General features: G+C 40.0%; 1 protein-coding gene across 3 annotated transcripts; it reads right to left on the bottom strand.

The window, feature by feature from the left end:
• On the bottom strand, positions 1 to 25,831 carry crebrf (creb3 regulatory factor). 3 transcript variants are annotated; one of them, XM_029518619.1, is made up of 11 exons: positions 25,706 to 25,815; positions 20,140 to 20,290; positions 16,217 to 16,452; positions 15,095 to 15,220; positions 12,712 to 12,887; positions 9,872 to 11,022; positions 9,537 to 9,734; positions 8,426 to 8,615; positions 8,254 to 8,327; positions 7,843 to 7,962; positions 1 to 7,357 (listed from the first exon to the last, which is right to left on the bottom strand). In XM_029518619.1, exons 3-11 carry the CDS (start codon positions 16,223 to 16,225, stop codon positions 7,239 to 7,241), a joined length of 2,163 nt encoding a protein of 720 aa, XP_029374479.1. In that variant the 5' UTR covers positions 16,226 to 16,452; positions 20,140 to 20,290; positions 25,706 to 25,815; the 3' UTR covers positions 1 to 7,238. The 3 variants fall into 3 exon arrangements, with proteins under 3 accessions (XP_029374479.1, XP_029374478.1, XP_029374480.1); XM_029518618.1 differs by lacking the exon at positions 20,140 to 20,290 and having other exon boundaries at positions 25,706 to 25,831; XM_029518620.1 differs by lacking the exons at positions 20,140 to 20,290; positions 25,706 to 25,815 and adding an exon at positions 24,970 to 25,539.

The raw sequence follows: 25,831 nt of genomic DNA, 5'->3' as shown, positions 1-25,831 counted from the left end.
TTTGTTTTTTTTTTTTTTTGTTGTTGTTGTTGTTTGTTTGTGTGTGTTTTTTTTTTTTTCTTTCTTGAGAAAAGTCTCGAGAGGCACCAACATAGTGCCCCATGTGGAAACCAAAGAAGAATGCATTGTAATTGACTGGGTACAAAGCAGGCCCAAGTCTCCCTCTTCCTCAAACACCGTGGAAGTTTGCTCTTCTCTACATGGACACACCAGCGGTGATAGCAGCAGCAGCCAATACAGAAAACACAATAACGTGGCGTAGTGGGCAGAGAAAGAGTTTAAACAGAACCAGGTTTCCCAAAACAACATCAATTTAGTCTACAAGCGGTCATTTATGCTCTTCTTCAGTGATATTTTAAAAGGGAACAACCACGCAGACATGGCAAGCAGCGTTTACTTGCTGTTACAGGTAGATTATTATTCAAACTCTATTGAATTGGGGTTAAAGTGACATTTTAATTTCAAATTTAAGTTTTGGGAAACCCAGCCCATTGTTTCTGTGGGGAAATCCCCTCCAGACTGAGAGAAGGTGCAGATTTGTGTTCTCATATACTTGATTAAGGCACCTGGTTCAGCAGGCATCATATTCAAAATATCCTTTTTATTCCTTGTATATGTAAAAACCAAGTGCAAGGTGAGTAATGTTGTTGGTATTTTGGAAAAAGATGTTTGAATAAATTCTGGTGTGTGTGTGTGTGTGTGTGTGTGTGTGTGTGTGTGTCTGTGGCGGTAGTAATATACTGTAATTGTGTCATGGACACCCGAAACCAAAATTTTAAGTCTCTTTGTGCTCTTTCAGTAGCAGCAACTATGAAATCATTCAACTTGAGAGCACATGGCCCAAAAAGTCGTGCAACAACCTTGTGACAATGAATAAGCTTTCTGATGATTGGCCAAATTATTTCCCAATCTGCAAAGAACTCCAGACATCATTTGATACTCTCAGTTCTATGCAGGAAGTCGGCGTACAAAAACATCAATTCTCAATGAATCTTTTGTCACAGAGTACATTTCTGGAAGTATCTAATTTACACAGAGAAAGATGTGGAGGACAATAAGCGTATAGCCTGTTGAGATGAGATTTACAAGCAACAAAGGTTCAAACAAGACAGGAAATTCCTCCGAAGAAACTCATAGCCAAACTCTGAGATGTGACGTCACAGCCAGCAGGAGTTTAAGTCATTTGTAACTTACATTTTCTTGTCTTTTCCTGACAAATTCAATTCACCCAATTTTTTTGGTAACACTTATTTTATAGCTGTCTGTATAAACATTTTAGAAAGAACTGCTCCATTAGAGCCTCAAAAACTCAGCATGACATGTGATCACCTCATACTTCTCATTATGGTGAACTACATGATCCATCTGGAGTTGTGTTTCTGGCCATCGGATGAATGCAAAGTCAAATAGCTGCTTTCTTTTCACTCTGTTTTTGGTCTCCACCAACTCCAGAAGGAAATATTTGTCTCTCTATAGTCACTACTTGTGCTGAGTGGGAGGACAATGGCTTTATCTGAACTTTTCCATCGAAAACAGCTTTGACAAAACAGTGGCGTTGCTGCCATGGGAAAAAAAAAAGCAATGGACTGAAAGATACTAAAACACTCTAGAGAACACAAAAGATGTATCTATTCATGTTTGATTTGCGAAAAATGGACTGGGGCAAAGCCAATCAAATATTTATCTCATATATTCTAGTTTATATCTTCCCTTCCTTCCTGAATACCAAATGGTGTAGTTCTCTCATGAAACGTTTTGGAAGCCAATCAAAAAATGATGCTGTAAAACAAAGTGTTACACAAAAATTTCTAAGATGGCTGCTCTGCATATGCAAATGGAATCTGGTAAGTCTTCATCATCAAACATTTTGAGGAAATGAAGTAACTATTTTGTACCGTTTCAAATGGAATAAATATCCACCGTTGCTTTTGTGCGGTGGCGTCAAATCTAAGAATCTGGCTTCTTTAAAAGAAACAATGGTTTGCTTAACAATAAGGATTATACAAGTCAACAGCACAGAAATCACTATCTATTGTTGTTTTGAGCAAGAATCAGAGAAATCTTCTGCTGACTGGTCCAACAGGGGAATCATGCTGTTAATTGACAGATCAACGAAAATGACCAATGGGGGACAATATTCAAATATACAGTGTTATATGTGAGCAGATGTAAATACAGATGCAAGTTTCGCTCTTGGATAATTTCTCGGACATAGAAAAGTTGACAGCACCACGTGACAAACCCCAGTTGGACGATGGCTGGAAATATGACAGAAATCCTTAGTGAGAGGAGAATGAATGTTTTTTGTTTGATACCGATTTGGAGAAAGCAAAGAACCCGTGTGAATTCTTGTGACAAGTCTGTTGGCCTTTTTTTTTTTTTTTTTTTTTTTTTTTCAGTTTTTGTAAAGATCATTGCACCATATTGATTGACATTGATCATTCAGAAAACACACACGCACACGCACACACACACAATATTTTTTACAGAGTAAAGAATGGCTACAATAGGTGGAATACATAAATATATTTTCTTTTGATTTTATATGTCATCACATATGTCAGATAAAAGAACGATATTACCCTGATTTGCTGAAGAAGAGCTTTATGGATCCACTTAGCTTTTATTGGACAAGAGTAGCACAAAGTTACACACTCTATTAGCTTAATAGGTGACTGAATTTATTTTCAGAATCATCAGAAAATAAAAAGAATAAGGAATAGTTTTACTGGCGTGGATTTTCACTCATTTCCTTGACTATTAAAATGCCACAGAGTCTCCTGGTTTGAATGTAAAGTTGCACAGCTTGCGCCTATCTTTTTAAATGTAAAAACCTGTGAGGACTCACTCTTGAACCAGCCTTGTGATCGACAACAAAACACACGTGCTTCTCTTGTCAGCCGGCCGTCAACCAGCGGCCCTTTCACCACTGTTGACCCCCTGCCACACCTTGGCAAAATTATAGCTGAAAAAAATGCATCAAATGCTGTCCGTAAGGATACAAGTGAGCACAAGTAGTTTGAATGTTTGAAGCCATATTTTTCAGATATATTTCACCACTTCAATCAAAATTGTTTTGAGCTAATCAGGCTGAATGTTTTTGCGACTGTTGTTGTTGTTGACTGTGTGGTGGAACAATGACATAAACCTCAGGCACAACCCTTTGGAAAACGACTTGTCCACCATGTTATTGTTTCTGTTTGTGTATGTGAAGTTATTTAAGAAGGCATTAAGTGTCCGGATTGAGTCTTCATTTGTAATTGGCTTGCCATACAGTACAGTGATATAGTAACTTCCCCCAAGGCGGCCGGGAACATATTTCCATCGAGCTCTTCCTGGCCGCCCCAGGCTAAACCCCCTCCTCATTAAGTCACAAGTAGAAATCAGTTTACAAATGATAACAATATAGCTCTCTGGAGAAATGTGTCTACACTGTACATCAACCTGAAGAGGAAGCCAAAGCAGAATCAGTTTTTCCATAGGAAACCTCTACTGAAGGCAAATGAATCATGACGCCAAGGGGGTCAGCATCAGGATCAATGTAGGGGCCCTGGAATCAAAACCCTCTTTTTTTTTCTTTTTTTTTCTTTTTTTTTTTCTTTTTTTAAAGACCACAAACACGCAATCAACACAGTCCCCAACCAGGAAATAGACTTATCCTGTCGAGACACTGGGTTTCTGGAAGCCTAGCAATGACACACTCTTACATAATACCTCATATCGTTAGACGGCCTTAACCCTCGTCAGGCCACACACCAATACACCTTTTTCTTGCTAGTTTATAGACCCAGCAAAGTCAGGTAATAGACCTATCCCAGCAAGTTGTCGACAAGTACACTTGCAGCATTCACACCAGGCCTTTTAGCAGCAAATGGAAGAAAAAAATGCTTTTCTTTTTGTTTTCTTTTTTTTTCCTTTTTTGGACAAAGTGCTTTTGTTTTCAAACAAATCATATATAGTATTCTATACATATATCTAACATTTAGAAGATACATAATAACTCCTAGTCTATATACAAAAATTAATCACTACTAAGAAAATAGCTATGGACGGTAAGGGAGAGCAAGTCTAAAGGCTACAACTGGACTAAGAAGTGAAATAAGAATCATGGATACTCGTCGTTTTAGTTTCAGAAAAAGCACCATTTCTCCCTTTTTAGACAAAACAAAACAGTAAAAATATATATATATATGTAGCACTAGCTGTTATTCAGTCACACGATACAGAAAGACCACAAATCTGCACTGCCATCATCAGATGTCACTCTGTGAAGGAGCACCCTCTTCACTTTAAACAAACCTGAATTCAGCCTTGTCAAGCTGATTTTCTGTCACATTTCCTTGCCAACCGAGTGAACTCTGGTTGAATTTTGAAACACTGGGTGCGGCAGTGTTTTCTCTCAGCAGCTAGCAGGGAGGGAAGCATTCAGGCATCATGCGTTGTTCAAGGAAGTGCTGCCAAATTTGTAAATGTGTGTTTTGGTGAACAAAACCAATGCTGAGAACCAAAGGCAAGGCCAGGCAGATAAAAGTCGACCTCTGAGAAAGCACCGCCCATCCCTGAAAATGCAACTTTCAACCAGCTTCATGGTTAACAAGGGAACAGCTGTGGAAATCTGAATGACAAAACACGGTGCTGAACCCAGATATGTCTGGGACAGAATCGAATGGCTTTGGCTTTCGAACAGCATCAAGGGTTCCTCATCTGTCTTCCTCTCATCTCACCACTGTTGTCCTCTGAGTTTTCTGCTTTCCTGGACACATCCCTGTCTGCGCTAAAGACGGACTGTCCTCATTCTCTTTATAGAATAGAGTTTCAACTAGACCATGGTTTTGCTGCACCGTGTTTTAAATGAATCCATTACTGATTTTCCGGATCTCTGGGATGAGACCAGATGGGTCAAATGTTTCTTTATCAGATCAACTGGCTGCATTTTAAGACCTTTCTCCTCAGTTCCTCTACGTCTCCTTCTCTCCACCCGGAGAATTTGACCAACAAACTTCCAAACCACCAGGAAAGCTAGCAGGCAGCTAAAATACAAAAATATAACAAGAACTTTTTTTTTTTTTTTTGGAGTTTTTGTTTTTCCTCTAGTTTTTTTCAATGCAAGGGTAGGCTTTAGAAATGTGTCATGCTTAAAAATTAATGAATTGTCATGAAAAGTGGCATTTCACCATTGATAGATATATCATTAATGTTTCTATATACAGTACTTTAAAACACAATTCAGTTAATATTTTGATGATGGACTAGACCTCATCTACATACAGAAATCAGACAAGTGACACAGAAACATAACATTTTGGTTATTGTTGGTGACATTTGACAAACAAGCAATAAATGTAACATAGCTTATCTACTAGTGCTCTTGGTTTTTATCCTAAATAGAGCCATTAACACAATTAGCATGTGGAGAGAGGAATCAGTTCAGGAATGAAGTGCTTCTTAAGCAACAAATTTACCGGAGAAACCCACAGAGGGTGTTCGATTTCAGATTTAAAAAAAAGATGAATGAATGTTCCTTTTCTGTACAGAATTGGACCCAAGCTAATTTCACAGTTCTATGAAGTTCCCTGACCCTCCCACATTTCTTACATTCAATACGGCGTCAGGTAAGCTGTGCAAAACCTTACTTTAACTGGCTGGTCGCCGTTTCGTTGCATGTGTCTTTGGTACAAAAAACAATCAAAATATAGTGTGCAAATATCTTTTGTAATTCTAAACGAAAATATCAGGTAACCCTCCCCTGATCCCCAAAGACAGAGTACCAAAAACCATAAGTAATCTATTGCAGAGCCCTCCTATATACACAGACTCTGTGGCATCACGCAATGAGAGCTTCCATTTGTTTTATGTACATTCAGAATATCTTTAAACAACTGAAATACACAACAAACCCCACAGATGTCTCCCTCATCGCATTCACTAACAACCTCCCTCAGTGTAAAGTAGTCCTCTGCTTGGCTGGACCTCGGAGAGTTCAGACCAATCATTTCTTCTCAATCAGTCCCTCTCATGCACACTCACTCAGACTTACAGGAACACACACATACATAAACAAGGCACAATGAATAGAACTCTGATCAAACACTAGTATGAACACACCAAACTGTTAGCCTCATCATCTCTACTGTACAAAAAGGGGAGCCGATGCCGTTTATCACTGGGAGACAATTCTATGTACAGATTCATAGAGGAGATGGATCACTGTTCATGTCTTCTTCATCAACAATTTTCCTCTCAGTCTGCTCCCGTACTGGCCAAATGCCTGCTTCACCCAGTCCAGTTATATCCAGCACAAGGCCATTAAGCACCAAACTAAAAGTGCTGCCTCTCCACATGGTCAACTACCTCTTCTGCTAGAAGTCAGCATTGTCAGAATCAGCCATCAAGCTTCGGCCTGTTTGCTACAAACGTTAACCCAGCAGGATGTTTGAAAACCATAACGTTCAGCGTCCTCTGCTGTTTTTTTTGTTCAGAGCATGAGTTAACGCCTACATTTTTGACAATAGCAAACTCGACTGGCAAACAGGGGATGGCATGAACATATTCAGGCCTTCAATACAAAATATTTCCTGCCACCCCGTAACGCTTTGACACACGCTGCGTTTTTTTCTGCAGATGTGTTGGCAACACGAGGCATTTTCTTCAGAGTACTTTACTCGTTGGGTTAATTTAACAACTTGGAGTTATTTTTGTTGCCATGTGAGGTGGATCTCTTCTAGGAAGTGATAACTGGAACCTTCAATGGCGTCCGACTTGTAACAGTCCATCCTCTGTCATCACAACCTCAAACTAAAAAAGTATTCCAGTGGTTGCACTCATGTGGCCGTCTCTTCAGCCCAGGAAGCAGACCTCCAACCAAACTGACCCGACACAATACTATGTTAAACATTTCTAATCATCACCAGTGAGTTTAGGACGTGCTTTTAGCTTGACACCAAATCATCACTTGCTTTTAGAGAAGTGTTTCCCAACAGATGCTCAAGATGGGTCGGGAGACAGTGACGCTCTGTACCTGCACAGGGTGCAGGCACAGAAAGCTTGGGTGTATGCCCTACAGGTGCATGGCTATAAACAAGCACACATACATACACACAGAGAGTGGTATGTGTGTTTGTGTCACTAACAATGTGTATGTGCTCGGGGTCGGAGGGACATGCAGAGGGGAGCATAGTTACAATGGGACAGCGTGGTGGTAATATTTAGTCCACTCTTCTCAGTGGACGGAGGCTTGTCTAGATTTTAGAGGTGGGGACTCGTAGGCCGACCAGCCCGCCTGTGGGATCGCCACGTCCTGTGTTCTCCAAGATCTTGTTGACAAACTCAGATGTCTGCCCAGCAACTGGTGATGCCACTGCACACAGAGGCCCATGAGGATACATTCAGACATATTAGAAATTAAACATTAATAGTGTTTGTGTAACTTGATTTTCTCAAAACAAAAAAAAAGGTCTTTATTTTACATAAGTCTGCCTGTTCAGTCTGAACCACCTTAATACATATCTATATATTGACTATCTACATCAGACTGATTTGTTTTTAATCTTAGAGCTAAAAAGTTATCAGCAGCTTTTTGTACATTTTATGTATTTTTTATGTTCAATGTGTTGCAATGATTTCATTTCTGCTCAAGATAATTCTTTTCCAGCATATTAATTATTGTTTTATTACAGATTAACTCTTGTCTCAGAAAACATCTGAAAGCTCCAGTTAATTAAGTGTGATTTCACATAGTTTTTTTTAAATCACGGTTCATAAAGTAGCGTCGATTAAATCAGATGTATTTTCAGTAACCGCTCAGCTTTAGTTGATTGGGGCTGTGACTTATATAGTTCTCACCAAGTGTCTCCTGGATGAGCCGTTCCAGAGTGTCCGTCATGTTGGTTGGACGTGGAGAACAGTCCTCTACTCTCACCACTATCTCCTCCTTGATGGCATTGATCACAAACAGCAGCCGATCTATAGAAATCACACATTAGATTATACGCTCGGTGGGACATTGCTTCAAAACACAATCTTCTTCAGGTTGGGGATTTTATTTGTAATTAACCAGCTCTTCAGCGCAGCAAAAAAAAAAAAAAGATAAATGAAGACAAAATAGTATAACCATAATCATTAGTAAAAAGTCTCAAATATATATATACACATACATAATTTAGAGGAAGCAAAATGACTTGAGACGTGAGATCTACTAACATGGCATGAATGGATGCAGATGTTGGTGAAGTTGATCTGAGAACTGAAACGTACCGTACTCTGTGCTGAGTCCCCAGAGCTTCACCTTGTTTGCTTCATACTGGGCCTTCTTTTTTAAACGACAAGCTCTATAAGGTACAAAAGATGGACGGCGATCAGAAACATGATTACAGCTTTAAACTTAAGCTCGTGTTTTCAGTGATGAGGCTAGTTTACTGCTGCTTACCTGGATGCCAGCTTGTTTTTCTCCTTGCGGGACCGGGGCCGTGCAGTCAGTGGCAGCTCGCTGACCGGTGTCAAATCGCTGATCACCTTGTTCAGCTTGCGGAGCTCGGTGCCAATCTGCAGTAGCTTGCGTGGATTGGGCGTCAGATCCTCCACATCTGTGCGACGGGACTTCTTCAGCATGTACTTTCCTTCAGGAAAAGTGATGAAAACAAGGCGTCAGAGCTAAACCTCACATCTAGTCTATTGTTTCAACAGTGTCTCTTAACTACACTTGCACGTAGAGCTCAGTGTTCCCATTCTGTCGAAACGAAACAATTAGGCAACTGCTGATGTTTCAATTTTTTTTATTAGTTTGAGTTCTAATGAAATCGATGGTTAATAGTGCGAATAATTAATGATAATGTATCGATCAAAACGCAGTGCTCACAGTGAGAATCCACCTGAATTCACTGCATGTTCATTTCTCAAAGGATTTGTACCTTTTCAGTCAGCAAACACATTTTAACTCCCATTTTCCATTTAGTCGTGGTCGGTGAAATCTTTCCCACACAGGGCTCAGTAACGAAGTAAATAATCAGTGAGTGTTGGAACAGGACCCTTATCTCATTTTGAGTGATTTTTTAAATGCCATGGGGTTCAAGAGCGTTTTTTTTTTTATAAAACTATTAATAAATGAAAATATAAAAATGAGTCATCCTCCATATCCTCAAACTAAACTAATTTTCAGACAAAGGGATTAAATAAATACGGACATGAATGAAAGAGAAATGCTTTGCTGCAAGCAGAAATGGGCCGTTCTTTTCATTTCCTCTGTTTATTTTCTCAAAAGTCCAGGCTTGTGCCTGTTGTGTGAGAAATTACGTGGTCCTTTAATTTTTTGTCACAACTGCAATGTGTTCCCTTAAAGGGGACAACCTAATACCTGAACGTCCTGCTGAAAGACTCTGCTTAGACTTTACTCTTCATTTAAAGATGTGTGATTGAAGCGATAAATAATTTTTCTATGCTTGAACAGCCATCACTGGCAACAGACAGACTTATCCTACAATGCCTGTGGAAATACTCCCATGTACAATTAAACAAGTGTGTGTGTGTGTGTTTATGTATACCATGGAGAGGCCCGTTCTTCTGGTACAGGTTGCTAGGCAGCGTGTGTCTATCCCACTCAGACGGCTTAAGCATACGTTCCTGTTTAGATGGGGTGAGCTGCTCGCTGTACTCCCAGAAGTAGCGGCGCTTGCCTCTCTTCCGGCTTGACACTCCAGCTGTCAGGCCTTTGATGTCCTCCATTAGCTCCATGTCACAGCCTGGTGGAGGTGGGATAGAGAGAGAGATGGAGGAAAGGGATGAAATTAGAGAACCAGAAGGACAAAAAAAGGAAAATTTGAGAGAGAGGGGAGTGCAATCATTAAGTTATAATCACAAGCGCCATGACGATGAGTACCTGGCTCAGAGAAGGCATCACTCATGTCATCATCCTTGTCTGCCTCATAATCTTCATCCTCCTCCTCTTCCTCCTCCTCCTCATTCTCTGATAACTCATGCTCACTGCCAAAACCTTCATCATGGTCTTCGTCATCCAGCTCCACCCCGTCACCTTCCTCCTCCTCTGCTTCTTCCTCATCCTCCTCTTCCTCGTCCTCCTCCAGCTGGGAGTGGGCTCTGCCAGCCAATCTGCTGCGGGTCAGGAACAGAGAGTAGTTGTGTTCTTCCTCCTTGCTTTTCTCCGTGCCCTCAACAACCAGAACGCCGCCACTGGCCCCGGCCACACTGTCGCCACTGTTCACCAGGCCAGAGGTGCTTCCTTCCAGGGCCTGGCTCGCCTCCACTAGCTGCGGCATGGTGGCAGACCAGCCTACAGGCATCTCTCTCCTCCCTGTCCCCTCTGCTCTTCTCTCAAAGCTTGTAAGGCTGCCAGAGCCACTGGCAGCAGCGCCAGGAAGTCCAACTAAGGTGGAGCTAGCAGAAGTAGATGCCTTTTCATCTTGGGGCAGGGAGAGAGGTAGAGGTGGATCTGACCTCTCAAAATCTGTCTGGGAGGGTATGTCGGGCTGAGGTTTATGCACAGCACTCACACGGACTTTAGCCTTCCGCACAAAATCAGAGCCATGGGAAGTTGGGGCTACCATCTTGGTTCCTCGCCCTTGGAACTTGCTTTGAGCTTGTCCGTGGTCCTGCATGAGACTTAGGTGGTTCTGGGTCATAGCCATAGTCTCAGTGCTGGAGGGGGTGGGCCTGGTGGCTTTTTGGGAGCTTTCAGGGATTTCTGGGAGTAGACTGCGGGATGGACGAGATGAGGATGTCGAGGTTGGGGACGGTCGTGCGGAGCCATGGCCTTGGCTGGGGACAAAGGGTCTCTTACTGTGACAGGGAAATTGGGAGGACTGAGGTTGAGGCTGGGGGGCAGGCAGAGTCAGGTCAGCAGGGGGGTAGAGCGCCTCGCACACAGACTGAGAGTCCTCACTGTTGAGTTGAGCCAGTGTTGGGGTTCGACTAATCACTTCCTCATCTTGATAGGGACTAGAGAAGTCATCCAGTCCGAGAAAATCCACCTCTTTGGTGCCCCAGATGTCACAGCTGGCCAGCCGTGTATATCTGAAAACAGAGACACAAGGGTGAGTAAACAGGAAAGCTTTTTTTGACTAATCACTGTATGTTAATGTTGACCCTTGGTAACTGGTCTAAGTCTGAATTTGTAGGAAAAAAATATTTAATATTGCAAAGTTATCTGTCCTCTAACAGAGAGGACGTGTCAAAGTCTGAAGGGATTGTCTTCTTTAATGAAGTCACATCTTGTTTGCTTGGTGGGCTCACTAAGAAAAATTTCCAATCTGTTTACTTTCTGTGTGTCTAAGAAAAATTTCGAATTTCATCTGCACTCAACAGAAGAGTTGTCTTTGAACAATTAAGATCGCAAAGCTTGAGGTAAATGTAATTTTTGTTGTTTCCAGTGCACCTGTGCCTCAGCTCACACCTCCTACAGCAAATCTGCACCTGCTCGTGTTTGTTTCGACTAACAAAAGCCTCTTCATTACGCCAAACACACATACATTCCACGAGCAAACAAAGAGCTGTGTTAGGTCTACATCTGGTAGTTAATAGTGTCACCATCCACACAGACACTGTTTGACTTAATCTCTTCAATGTCTTCATGACAATCCAGAAAGATACGTTGCATTATGCAACAGCAATGTCAAACTAGTCTGGACACTTGAGCTTGTAAAAGAATCACTTATTAGCCAAAAGATGCAGCACCTTTATCTACTCCACTCAAAAATGACCTCAAGCAGCCCTTTGAGCAGCAGCTTCCCCCAGCCAACACGACATGCCCATTTTAATGGCCTTTACATTCTAGACACTGTCTCAGCTAACACTCAACTTCAGACGCGTGTTATTTTAGAAGCAGATTCTTGAAATAGCTGTGGAACCATCATCTGAATATGATTTGCAGCTCGAGCATCTCTGGATATTGTTGAAAGTAACTGCAATTTCTATTATATTTAATTAGAGTTGTGCATCTCTAATAAATAGTTCTTGTTTCCAGCAGAGGCCTTTACTTATAGCTGAAATTAATAAACGATGATGCTGTAACAATGGACTGGTCTTGTCTCATTTTGGCACTTTTAGAAACAGCCTATTTCTAAAAAAAATAAATAAATGCATATTTAATGTCAGAGTTTGTATCATCTGCCAGTCTAATTCAAGGCATCTAACCAAAAACATGATAGATAGATAGATAGATAGATAGATAGATAGATAGATAGATAGATAGATAGATAGATAGATAGATAGATAGATAGATAGATAGATAGATAGATAGATAGATAGATAGATAGACAGACAGACAGACAGACAGACAGACAGACAGACAGACAGACAGACAGACAGACAGATAGACAGACAGACAGATAGACAGATAGACAGATAGATAGATAGATAGATAGATAGATAGATAGATAGATAGATAGATAGATAGATAGATACTACCATACTAAGGTCTGAGTTTTAGGACTCACTTCTCCATGGAATTTAATGACCGTGAGAAAAACATTGCATTTTGTCAGCCAACCCATTTAAATGTTTCCTAGAAATGATCACAACAAAAACGAAGGGACTACTTTTGAAGGCACAAACCAGACAGCAGGTACTTATGTCATCGTTCTTTTCACAAACTTAGTGTCACCTGCAACTTCATTTTCAGTAGGTTATCAAGTCTTATCAACTTGCTGCTGTTTTAAATTGAGCTAATAATAAACTACAGCACATAAATAAAAGATGCAGTACCTGGTGAGGTCTTCCCAATAGGAGTCCCACTGTTCAAATACTGAGCTGCTGTAGACGGTCTCACACTCTCCCAAACCCATCAGCTGATCCACGCAGCCCTCCACCTCTTTTCCTCCATCCCCAACCCCCACCATGCTGTCCCCACAGGGGCTCTGTCGGTGGGTCATGTCTCTGTCCTGCAGAGAAGAGGAAACAATGGGGTTTGGTCAAACGGATGACAGGATGAATAAGTTCTGTTTTAAACTCCAATTAGTTTCATAGAGTTTGTGCACCACCATTTATTTAAGTATATTAACTTGGCTCATCATTTTCTGGATGAGTCAAAAACATATTTTGGTGATTTTTTTGTATTGCCTGTGTGATTTGTTGGCTATAAATATCAGGCTGCCACTGTTTGTTTCCCACTCAATTTTTGCCCTTTTAAATTCCCAAAATAACAAAATCCATCGGACATCTGCTAACATTACAACGTTTAACCTCTGTAGGAAATACAGCATATTTATTTATTTATTCATTTGCTCTGGATCCCACCAAAAGTTTTTAGTAAAAAGGGAGTTGATCAAAATATTGCAGAAGTTGTTTTAATTCCACAAAAACAGCAAAACACTTTACAAAAACCATAAGGTTAACCCACATCAGTCTCCAACTGAAAACTGAAGGGATGAAGAAGATGACAAGTCATCCTCCACATAAATGTGTTACTATGGTGAAAGAATTTGAAAGCACGCCAGTGAATCACTATTGTTTAGTCTACAATGGGCAGTAAATTGAGTTGGACACCTGTAGCTGACAGCTACAGTGTTGACAGGTGCACTGTCTGTTTAAAGCTGCTTCACATCACCCGCCTGCGAGCTTGACAAATGTCACACGGCTGCTAAACAATTACACACAGATCTGTTCTAAATGCCACAGAGGCCATTGAGCTGACCTTTATCTAAACATTTATCCAGTTTTTTTTTTTTGTGCAATTTCAATTCATACATTTCTCAGCACAAGTAGCTCCGTGGCTGAAAAGTGCTGTAAAATGTTTAAGAATTGACAACATTTTATCGAATACATTATATAGTTAATGAAATACTGACGTGATAACGCTAATGGTCTTGATGCTCCTCTTCACTGACATGTTAGTTGTGTATAGACCCTGCAACGGTCTTAACTCAGCCAATGTCAACTAGACAGCTCGCGTGAGACTCCAGGTCTGAACAGATCTTTGAATTTATTTCTAGTTTACTTGAGGTTTGCTGCAAAAAATATCTTTTCTCATCTCTGCCATGACATTTATGTGCTATAGTATATATAGCACAGGCGACACAGACCACAATGTAGAGTTGTCTAAGTCAAAAAAATGTCTTCTGCATTGAACCTGATATAAACTTCTTGTCTTGTCCAAACCTACTCCTCTGTTTGTATTTAATTTAAAATGTTGCAAAGTTACATCCATCTTTTCATTGCAGCATTTGGTCTTTTTAAAGCCCTCTATTTACTTTACTTTAAATAAGTACACCCCTAAAAAATGTCTTGTTTGAATTTGTAGTGTCTCTGGTGTTTGTTGGTAGCTGTATGTCATGTAACCTAGTTCTGCTTGTACTCATCCTGCTGGAATCTTTGTGACGCGTCACAATGAAGACCTATCGCTGACTTCCAAGTGAAGAGCATTTAATGTTGAGTGGCAGCAGCAGGAAAGGTTCAGTAAGCATCAGCTAAAACTTTACACAGATCTGATGTGGCAGTCAGTGATCGGTACACAATGCAATAAAGCCTGAGTCACTCTGACAGGAAGTGAAAGTCCAAACTTGAACTAATGTTCTTTTAGCTCTGCACAAATAAAAACAAACTCTAAAATCAGCCTGAAGTTCAGCCCAGAGAGCAGACAGATGCTACTAAATGGGTAAGGATATTTTTTATTTATTTTTGTGTTAGTTAGTTCCCTAGTTAGTCAGAAGAAATCAGCACCTACTAATCATCAAAATAGCCATTAATGTTTCTCTGTAATGTGCAATATTAGGCCATTATTGCCTTATTGCCACGTGTTATACTACATTCTCCTTAAGTGTCATTATACAATGCTCATAAATGCACCTCATACTGTTTATATCTACATTTTATAGTTGTGAATTGATATTTTGCTTATTTTTAGCTTTATTTTGTCACTCTATCTTTGTCACAATATCTTTGTCATGAACGAGGGAAGTGAATTTTGGCTCTTGAACTATCAACTTGGAAGCATGACTTTGTGACAGTGTAAAATGAGCAGCTGTGACTGATCTTTTAAAAGAAGTCAGCCTCAAATGAGGGCTAACAAGGTCTGATGTTTGCCTGTGAGATGAGTTTGTGAATGCGTGTGTGTGTCTGAGTGTGCGTGCGTGCATGAGCAGCCACTTACCAGTTCGTACATGAAATCTGGGTCAGAGCTGGTGGCGAGGAGCTCAGTGCTGGTCAGGGCCTGGTCAGCAAATGAGTAGTTCTGAAAGGCGTCCCCAAAGGGAGGCTCCATCCCACTGACGCTGGGCTGCAAAACGACAGCAAAAAAAGACAAATATTATACTTTTTAATCACAATTGTTTTTTTGTTTTTTGTTTTTTTCAAACCAGATTCTTATTTAGTCTATAGTCTGAACAATGTTGGAATCAATCAAATCAATCAATCAAAGCATTCTTATAACATATTCTTTCTTGTTAATCTCAAAAATGAAATTAAAATTCAATCAATGATGGGTGCCCTCTTATGTGTATACTATGTGATTGGGACACTGAATAAAAAAACCTTGAAACCAAGCCTGACACTTCTGTAGTTGTCATGTTGTTACTCATCAGTTGATATATACTGATAAATCTGCTTTAAAGGTAATAATGGCAAATCTATTAACATTGCCGGTTCATCAGTCAACTACAGAAGCACAAATGCCTTAAGCTAATGCCTGCTGCAACAGAATTAGATTGTTTTTTTTTTTTTTTTGTAGCAAGCAACGGACTGATAAGGAGATAGACAGAAAATGGAACAAAGGTCTTGAGTCAAATTCAGATTTGGAGATGTTGCATTTCCATTCAGCAGCTTGTGTCTCCGACCGAGCGGCCTCTAAAGTAAAATTTACCAAATTAAGATAAGACTGGAGTCGTATTTACTGACATTCATTAAAAATATATGACATGGTCATAAGAGGTCAGCACAAGGAAAGAAAAAAAAGAGAACCCCAAAATTTGATTTACTTTTTACTTATATATTTTATATGCATTGATACTTCTTAATTTCAAACAGGCTTATAATCATTCACTAACTCACTGCCTGCAGCATTTAACTGAACCAGGGTCAGTCACTTTCCTCCTTCATCACAACTGAACAGTGTTTCTTAACAACTTTCTGTGTTTTGACTTTAAAAATTAAAAGTCTACATTTTTCCTTATCAGGGTTTAACAACTTGTTGTTTTTCCATTTGAAAAGTACAGGAGGACACCTGTTTTCTTGCGAGGCAGTGGTGGGATTATTTCTTCTGTTCCACATCTCTTACCTGAGGCATTGCCAGGCACAGCTTAAAGCTCCAGCGGGGGGGAACCTCTGGGCCTCCTGTCGAGTCCCAGTGGTATGAGGTTGTCTGATCAGCGCAATAAATTACTGTTGATTGAGATGATCGCAGCGGACTGGTGGATGCAGCCTGCTAGGCTGCACAGGGAAGGGGAAGAGGAAGGGATTCTGTATCTGGGCACAACCTGGTCTGGTCTGGTCTTGTCTCTGTGTGGTTTAGGCCTGCGGTAAAAACAAAGATGGAGCACACAGCGATGTGTTAAAAAACAAAAAAATAACCCACTGCTAACATGCAGCTAACCTTTAACCATGTCTGCTCCTGAGGCTGCTATGTACTTTGTGACGGAAGAGGCAAATAGTCTCTACAGTAATTTGGTATATAATAAAAAAAGACATAGAAATGAAGAAGTGTCTCATAAAAAATTTCAATAAAGCATGTAAAGTCAACATTATTATCAGGTTTTATGTGTGAGGAGTTTGGAGGGTTTTTGTACAAAATTGTATTTTATGCTCCTGCTATCGCCTAAGCCGCCTCTTTGAAAAGATTTTTCAATATTGTCACATATATCACATCATTACGAAATGTCAAACATAAACTCACACACATGCACAATAATATCAAAGATCAAGCAGCCAGCAGAAAGCCTAAATGTTATGGACTTAACAAAATTGGTCCAACTTCATCTTATAATTTCCCTTGAGAACACGTTGCATTAAAGCAGAAACATGATAACATTCGGTATCTGCTGCTTGGGGTTAAAACTTTGTACCGGATAATGTACTTGTCTACAGGTGCTTTCTCCTCTGAGCACTTGCAGCTATTTATAATTCTTGGTCACTTTCGCTTTCTTAGATTGCTTTCATGTACTTAAGCTGCTTCACACTATTTCTTAACATACTTTGTTGTGGTGGATCGTTTTGAAAACTGGCCAGTGGGGGCACTAAAAATCTACACTGTTAAACTGAATATATTTAATTTTACAAAGTCATTTACGTTTTTGTCATTGAGGTGGACTTTCAGATCAACTGAGAATAAATTCAAGCAAACCAATCTGTTTACTTTCTGTGTGTTGATAGAAATCCAGTACATCCTCTATGAAGTTGCTATAATTACAGTTGCTGTAATAACCACATCATAAGGTGTGTTGGGCCACAACTGGCCGAGTGAAATTTTTCCGATGGCCCTGTAGTACAAAGCAGGTGGTACAGGAAGTACTGATGGTGTTGTTGTAAGTACAAGCTACAGGAACAGGAAGGCCAACATTTATGAGTTCAAAAGTATAAACCTTTTTATGTCATCATTTAATATCTTTGTCCATTGGCTGTCAGTATTGCAATATTCTTTTTTCTCTGCGCCTGTATTATCTCACAATGCAGCTACTCAAACAACAATTTAAACAATCACGTGTGAGCCACCTTCTAATAAACAAACTAGGAAGAAGCTTGAAAACACAGGAAAATCACAGGAAAATCAAGTCCAAATCACTGCACCTTCTTCAGTTAAATGGGGCACAGGTTTCAGCTGCTAGATCACTGGACCAGACTTGGGATGCACTGGCGATTTCCAGTATAATGAAGTGTGAATTATAATCATACATTATAACCGTCAACAATCCCATATTTTCTGACAACAAATCATTTCTATTAACTTATAAACTATGCATGCGTAAAGATATCCCCATAAGTATGTCCGCTTGAAAAAAATATAATCAAAGTCGAGAAGGGATTTCCTGGGAAACTGACAGAAATTTCAAAAGTCTTCAAAAATGTGTTGTATCACGATGAATAACAATTTAAAAAAAATCCTGGACACACTCCTCACTAATCTATGTCTCAGCCCTTCATCATGGTTGGTGCAAATGTGTTCAGTACTTTTTCCTTAATCTTGCTAAAAGACAAATGATAGGCTGAAAGCAAAGACATTCATCCAGATTCCAGAGAGAGTTTGGTATAAATGGTTTGGTAGGTTTTTTGTAACTCTGAAGAAATAAACATGGGTGAAAACACAACATCCTTGGCGGAAGAATGAAAGTAAAATGGAAAGAAATCCCCCTTGAGAAAATCCCACTTTCTCTGTGTACCAGTCAAAACCAGCTATAACAACGGCCGGGTCTTTGTTCATCACAAAAACAGCTTTTGTATCTTTGAAGGAACATATCAGGGGAAACACTGTCCCAGTATTTCTTAAAAAAAAAAAAAAAAATGCTGCCCTGTTGCCTCCAGGAATTCCTCTGTTTTCCAATAACTGTCAGATCATCTCCGCCAGTTTCCAAAGCTCACAATCAGACGCTTTCAGCCGGAACACCGTGATGACCAGCTGTGCTGAGGTGAGAAGGGCCTTAACTTCTGTAACCTCTGTTACTTTTTTATTTATTTTATTTTTTTCAAGTCTTTCTGTGATCATCCTGCCACATTCATGTGAACTATGGATTAAAACGCAGGGAGAAATTGTATGAACATTTGTGTTTTGACCAAGAAAAGAAGAGTCTCCATTATAAAGCCTCTCGACCATCATCAGAGTTTGATATGATGCCGCAGCTCCACGTTGCTACCAGACTGTCCTGCTGGTCCGTTGATATTTATAGGATATCTGAAGCTGCAAACAGGGTAAATTTTTACTCTTTATATGATGATATTTTCATTGACGTTGATGTGCATCATCTTTATGAGGCTAGTACACAGTTATTAATATTAAAGAACAATCAAGGCAAAAATCCTCAGGCTCACATTTTCAGTATACTCAGTATCATCAGTAAAATGAAGTCCCTGACTGAATCAGAGAGAAGAATTACTTTCTACAACCACATGTCCCTTCTGTGTCTAAAAGGGGCCTTCGCCAAACAAAGCAAATTATAAACATATACAGACCTCAGCTGGGGTTTATCGCCATGTTTCATCCACACAAAAACAGGCAACAGCAAGAGCCTTAACTTCACTGTTTTTAACGAAATGTATCAAACGTCAAGTGCTTTGAATGCTTCAAACTGTGATTGCTATTATTCACTCTGGAATCGTGATGAAATTAGATTGAAAATAACGTATTACTTTGTTTGCTGTGGAAACCCCTCTCACCCCCCCACCCATCGCACAAAAAGACCATAAAATCATTCCCACATATATATAAGACCTTTTCCTGGCCTTAGATTGTTTATGCTGTTGTACTGATGATGTCATATCATGCGAGTGGCTTGTTTTTGCCTTGTTCACATGAACACACTCAAGGCTATTTAGCTAACAGTTTCATAGTTTCATAACACCGGTTATTTGTGGTTAACAAAACAACAGGAACAAGTCTGTGTCTTCTTATTTTTATTTATTACTAAAGTAGAGCAACAGTCAGGGGCATGCTGAGGATTCATTCAGTTTTAAGAAAACCATCATGTCAAAAAGATGACTTAAAGTAAGACAAATGTCGTTTTAATTGAGTAGTACTGTAATGATTTTGTCTATAAAATGTCCAAAGCAAACATCACAGTTGAAGGTGGAATCTTCAACTGTCTAATTTCTCTGAACAAACAGCCCAAAACCAAAAGTTAATTATGTTTACTGTGATGCACAACATCAGATATTCACATTATAAGATATAACTATATGTCATTTAGTATTGAAAAACCAAGAACTATCCAAATAGTTACAATTATTCTTTTCTCCTTGTTTGAAAAATCAAAATCAATAAACTAGTCAACTTGGCTCTAAGAGGTTAGAAAGCTTAGTGTTGTCAGTGCTGCTCTTTTTGCACAGACAAGGGTGGGGCATCTGGTAATCAGGCCGAGGCCTGAATGTGTAAATATTTGTCTGCATTTAAATGACCCGCATAATGCTCTTCATTGTGCTTTTGTCCAATGTCTCACAATAACAAACCCCCCTGGAAAGTCCATTAACAAAGGGCCAAAGCACACAGCCACTCACCGCTATCTCTGCAGTTGCTGCCGGAAGTTTCTGTGAGAGTAAGCCACTGAGAAATGTGTGATGCACATCAGTGCCTGCCTTCATCGTATCGCTTGGAAATCACCAACTTTTCTTAACCCGGCTGCCTCCCCACATTGGTCATGTGATCTTTCTGAGTAACAAACACAGGACATAACCCTAATTTAATTTTTATCTTCACGTGTTCTCTGCGTGTGTTTTTTTTTTTTTTTTTTTTTTTGTTACAGCTACACAAACCAACTGCAGCAAACGGACCGATGTTAGGCTGCTTTTGCATGACAAATAAGTGAGATTCTGCAAAGAGACGTGATCCATGCAGCAAACAGCTGACATGCAACTGTACACCAACCACACTCTTCTCTGAGTCTGATGAACAACATCAGGTCCCCTCTCTGGCCGCTGACAAACTCAAATTGAACTCTTCATCCCTGAGATATTTCCTCGTATACATACACTCAATTTGCATAGACAGGAAGTGGCGGAGTGCAGTGCTGGTACAGCAGCATTTGTAAAAGCAACACCTTTAAAAAACACACAAGTACATGCAAACAACAGAAAGTAAAGGCACATAAAACGCATGTTACATACTAGTGGCCAGCAATATATTTGAAAGCACAGAAATAAAAATCATCGTCATCGTCCTATTCGATCTTTACTTCCTTTGTGGGAAGCTGTGTCTGGGCTCTCCTGTAACAAGAGGCAGAATGAGGAACCATATGGCCTGAACACAACAATAACAACAACATTAATCCAGACTCTTTGCTATCACCGAAGGAAGCATAAAGCCCATGTTCACGACCAGGGATCTTAAAAACATGCAAAAAAAAAAAAAAACCCAAGTCACAGCACTTCTCACATCTCAGTCAAAGCTGCACTGAATATTTTCCAGTAGCAGAGTTTAATATAATCCAACTCACTGTTCAGTAGCTGACACAGGCTGTGATGTAGAGCCGGATATTTATGACCGTGCCTGACAGGCCCCAAAAGATTTGTGCTGAATTTCTCTCTTAAGGTCTGGTCGGACTTTGTGCAAAGATGAAAACTGCCAGCATTAGATTGTTACTTTTAGCTCTATCACTTGGAGATTTAGCTTGTTTCAGGGTGACTGCAGTCTAACCTGGTCAAAGTTGTTGTGCAGGCTTCAATGACAGAGTCTTAAGATTTTCTGCTTTTCTCTCCCTTCTACGGCGATGAAAAACAAAACAAAATTAACTCATACACAAAGCAGTGATCACTTAGGAAGGAGATGTAAACCTGATAACACATCATCAGCTTTACATCTCAGAAATAGGTGTTTTTAGCTGAGGCTGAAATAAACGGCAGCTTTTTCCCTTCCAGCCCAGGTAATAAAACACTCTCGTCACTCCAGTAATTTGATTGACTTGTGATAATGCTCTCATGATGCACTGTGAATCCATCACTTTCTACGGCTTCTGCTCCCACGTTTGACATATAATCTTTCTTCTTACACAATTCACACAATGTGCTTTTGCTCGTTATAGCATTTAACTTTAACATGTGGGGTCACGAAGTGATGTCTCTGCCACAGGTTTCACGTGTGACTGACAGATTAACATGTGACTGTATACTGTGCGTCACAAAAAAAGCAGCAGCTGTGGTTGCAGCATCATCTGTTAGACACAGAGCCATTTTATCACAGTTGTATTATTAGGCTGATCAATTAGCTAGGTAGCAAACGCAAGTCTTATTATGATAATTTCCCAAATGATTGTCATTTATCAAGTAAATACAAACAACAATAATTTTTTTAAATGACATATTGAAATATTAACCTTTATTTTGATATAAATTGTGTTTTTTAGTGTTAGAATTTTAAGATATTTTTGTTAATTATATTGGGCTGGTTCAAATTGTTAAGTGCACAGAAATAAATAGATAATTGCAGCAAAAATTTGCATGTTTAAATATACAAACTAATGCTTGTTAAGATCATTCCAAATATACCTTTATTTTTTAGTATTACAGTCAACCATATATGGGAAAAAAACCATTACACATTTAAATTTTTAGAAACAAACTCCCACAAGTATTTTCTTCCTCTCCCTCTTAGATCCTGTCTGAACAAAAACAGAGGAGTTGAGTTGTGACTGCTGTGCTCAACTCATAGTTCCTCCACTATCATGCAAACAGCTCACATTCTCCGCCTCATAACATTGGAAATGATCCAAGTAGGCCAATCAGCACTGTCTTATTTGGAAAGAGCTACCTACTGATACCAGTCAGCTTGGATCCTTACAATTACAATAAGCAGACTATTTACAAAAAAAAACTTACATTTGAGAGAATCTCTGCAAGTATCATTAAAGGTCATTCATCCACAAACCCTCAGTGTGTGTGTAGAAACACACAAACAGACTGTGGTGACTCACTGCCAAGTGTGCTCAGAGGTTGAGCTCTTTATTGATCCATTTATGCAGCCATTTTTGCACTGCCAGGCATACCACCCAGCCATACCGGACATAAAGGGTTAATTGACTGACAAAAGATTTCACTGAATGAGAATATGCTTCAGGGTCATGATAAGGGAGACCAAGATGCAGGAGTCTGAATCATGTTGCTCTTGCAGAGTACTGCTAATTTGTTACTGCTATGTGGTAATACTATCTGGTACGGTAAGATTTGCTTTGAGAAAATACAGATTAAACTAAAGGTGAATGGTTTCTCATGATTATATCTTACTTTTGTTTGGCTCACTGATTTCTTTAAAACTCACTATACTTTATCAATATCCCTGTGTTAGGCAGTTGAACACAACTACAAAGTATTTGCAAGGGATGTGCACAGAGTGGATGGGTGAAAACTAAGGTCCTTTTCAAAAACAGACACTTTGATTTTGTCAGCTGACAGTCTAACAAACATTATTAACTGTTGTCCTGCCCAGAAATAATTTCTGAAATCAAGCCTTTATTATTGATGTAATAAGCACCCCATTTTTTCCTGCTAGCACAGATCACAGCTGAAGATTGTCATATTAGTCCATTTGGCCAATTTTTTAAAATTCTATTTATCTACTTTCTCTATGTTTGGCATTCATTGTGGAGAGCAAAAGAATTTCATTGTACAGGGAAACATGTTTCTTACTGACAATAAACACTTTGATTTTAAAGGAGGTTGAGTCACCATGAGAAATGGCATGGCAGTTCAGACAATAGTTCCTCCTGTCCATGTTTCTCTGAAATACAAATGAATCCGAACCCTAATGTTTGTCAAACCTTAGCCCAGCACCCTGCATGGTAGCTTACTGCCAAATGCAAGTGTTTTTCAATGTGTGAAAAATTGTAAGTTGTAGAAATAAACTGCAAATTGTGAAACATTGTCAGTTGTGAAATAAATCAAATAAATCAGACTGATCTCAGAAACAAAGCATTTTGATGGTGACAAGTAGAGAAACAACTTACAATTATCATCATTAACAATTAATCTTGTGACCACTCCAAAAACAGTCAAACACAGCAATCACAATGTCCCAACACAAGGTGTTGCATTGGACATGTTGTATTGTCCAGAACTCTCAATATTTAATTTAACATACTATGAACCAAAGTGATGCAGAAATGTTTCCCATGTTAAAACCAGAAGCCATCAGACATTTGTGAGTTCGAATTTAAAGATGTTTGCAATTTTGCAAGCAAAAAAAAAAAAAGACTATACAGGTGATCCCGATCATGCAAGTACATCAGTTAAATCTGCAATACGAAAGAGTTTGCTCCCATCTTTGCTTTGAATACAGCAAGAGAGTTCTGTGTGCAAAAAATATTGGCCAAATTAGAACTCACCTTTTTCATATAAACAAGTAATTGTTGTAATATGGCAGCTTTTGTTAATGTCGAGTCACCAACTGAAAATATAAATAAAAAACCTTGATTGCAATGATTGTGATATGAGGACATGTGTTATAGTATTCAAATGTATTTCTTTTTATCTCACACTGTTACATAGCAATAGTAACAGATGACCAGCTCTGGTAGAGACACTGTATCCGTTGATGAAGGCACAGTTAAGCTCTGCGTTTTAAGAAAAAGATTTTTCTAAGCACCATCAATGCCATAAAATAAATAGAGAACTGTAGAAATCAGAAGTAGAGATCTAAAATTTAAAAAGACAGTTCAGGAAAAAATCTTAATCAATCACATCTTTTCCTGTCTTTATGGTGTAGAAGCAGAGTGTGAAAGCACAAACATCTAAGTCATCACCATCTAACAGGTAGCTGTGGATGGCAAATCACCCATTATCAACACAAATTAAAACACAAATGTCACCACTATCTCCCCAGTCTCTGCACCCAGCACAGATCCTCAGCAAAGCATAACAAACCTCAACCTAACCCATTGTGCCAACACCCACGTAATCTCGCTTTCCTATTGGTCGAGCTCAGGCGAGGGCCCGTCCCCTGGCGCCTCTGATTGGCTGCAACAACCGCCACTCAGGAGTGCTGCTCTATAACAAACAGCCCATTTCAATCTAGGTTGAGGCAGAAGATAAACAAGTTGGAGGCCTACATGCCCGTGGCCTAGATAGCTATATTTAAGAGATATTTAAAGTCCAAGCTCCAAACTGGCACAAAACATTAATTCAACACAGATTAATACACAAATGCCTGACTTATAATTACATATATCCGCGAGAAAACACCAACTTTAACGTGTATCTAATGAAGTCGGTAGATAAAACTACACAGTAGGTCTTTATGGGTGAAGATCCAAATCATCTATTATCCAACACAGGGCTAAGCAACGACGTCCCGTTAGCACGGACATGAGCCCGCTTTTGCGTTTGTTTGTTTGTTTTTACCTTAGGTCGTAAGAAAATGTCTGTCTGTGTCGACTGTTTTCCAGCAGCAGTGGATGTTTGGTGTTGGGGGGCGTGTACCTGCCGAGAGCTCGGCGAAAAAAGTCACAGTTTGGCATCTCCCCGGTCCACTGAAGCCCTTTTCACCACAGACACCATTGATAATGTCCGCCTGGACGTGTGAGTGCCCCGTTTGGTGCGTTTTTAGTATATTATCCGAGCTGAAGTATTGTTAAAAGTAGAGTACAAGCCAATCTTCTTACATAAGTGCAGCTTTCAACCAACTACAACCCCAAACCAAAGACCTGCAGCCACACTTGTGATCAGGCTCCATGAAAGGGGAAATGAAAAGCAAAAGCCAGCCGGCTGTTATTTTTGGTTCATTCTCGAGATGTATCTCAGCTCACCCTGAATAGTTTATCAATCTTTTCTCATTTCCGCACACAAACTCTTCCCGTATGAGCCGGACGGGCTGCGGGGCACGACGGGCGACACAGCTGCGGTGTTTTTTAACGCGGAACTGCCGAGCTCCGCTTCCTTTCCCCCCCCCCAGCTGGCAGCCACAGTCAGTATGGCCTCCGTCCGCCCCCTTCCTCAACCCAGCTGAAGCCCGACACACAACAACAACCGAGCAGGCGTTAGCATGGAGGCTAATCCTCCAGAACACAGCCAGCCAGCCGCCCCCCTTCTCCTTCTCCTCCTCCTCCTCCTCCTCCGGCCCAGAAACGGCTCTACTCACTTCGAGGACGCCCCACACGCGTCCCTCCTCCGTCCGGGACCTCGTGTAAGCTGCCGTGTTGGAGATAATAAGGCCCACTCTTCAATGGAGTCCGCACGCTGCTGCAGCTCTGTCGGGTTTGTTTTG

This window comes from Echeneis naucrates, chromosome 14 (assembly GCF_900963305.1).
Source record: "Echeneis naucrates chromosome 14, fEcheNa1.1, whole genome shotgun sequence".
Lineage (NCBI taxonomy): Eukaryota > Metazoa > Chordata > Actinopteri > Carangiformes > Echeneidae > Echeneis > Echeneis naucrates.
This window is presented reverse-complemented; position numbering and strand designations above follow the sequence as displayed.

Bases quoted from the DNA above. Each gene is read 5' to 3' on its own strand.
- crebrf (XM_029518618.1), bottom strand. The intron at 12,888-15,094 runs GTAAGTGGCTGC...TCTTCTCTGCAG, and splicing joins CAGATTTCATGTACGAACTG to GACAGAGACATGACCCACCG. The intron at 7,358-7,842 runs GTGAGAACTATA...CTCTGTGTGCAG, and splicing joins GCTCATCCAGGAGACACTTG to TGGCATCACCAGTTGCTGGG.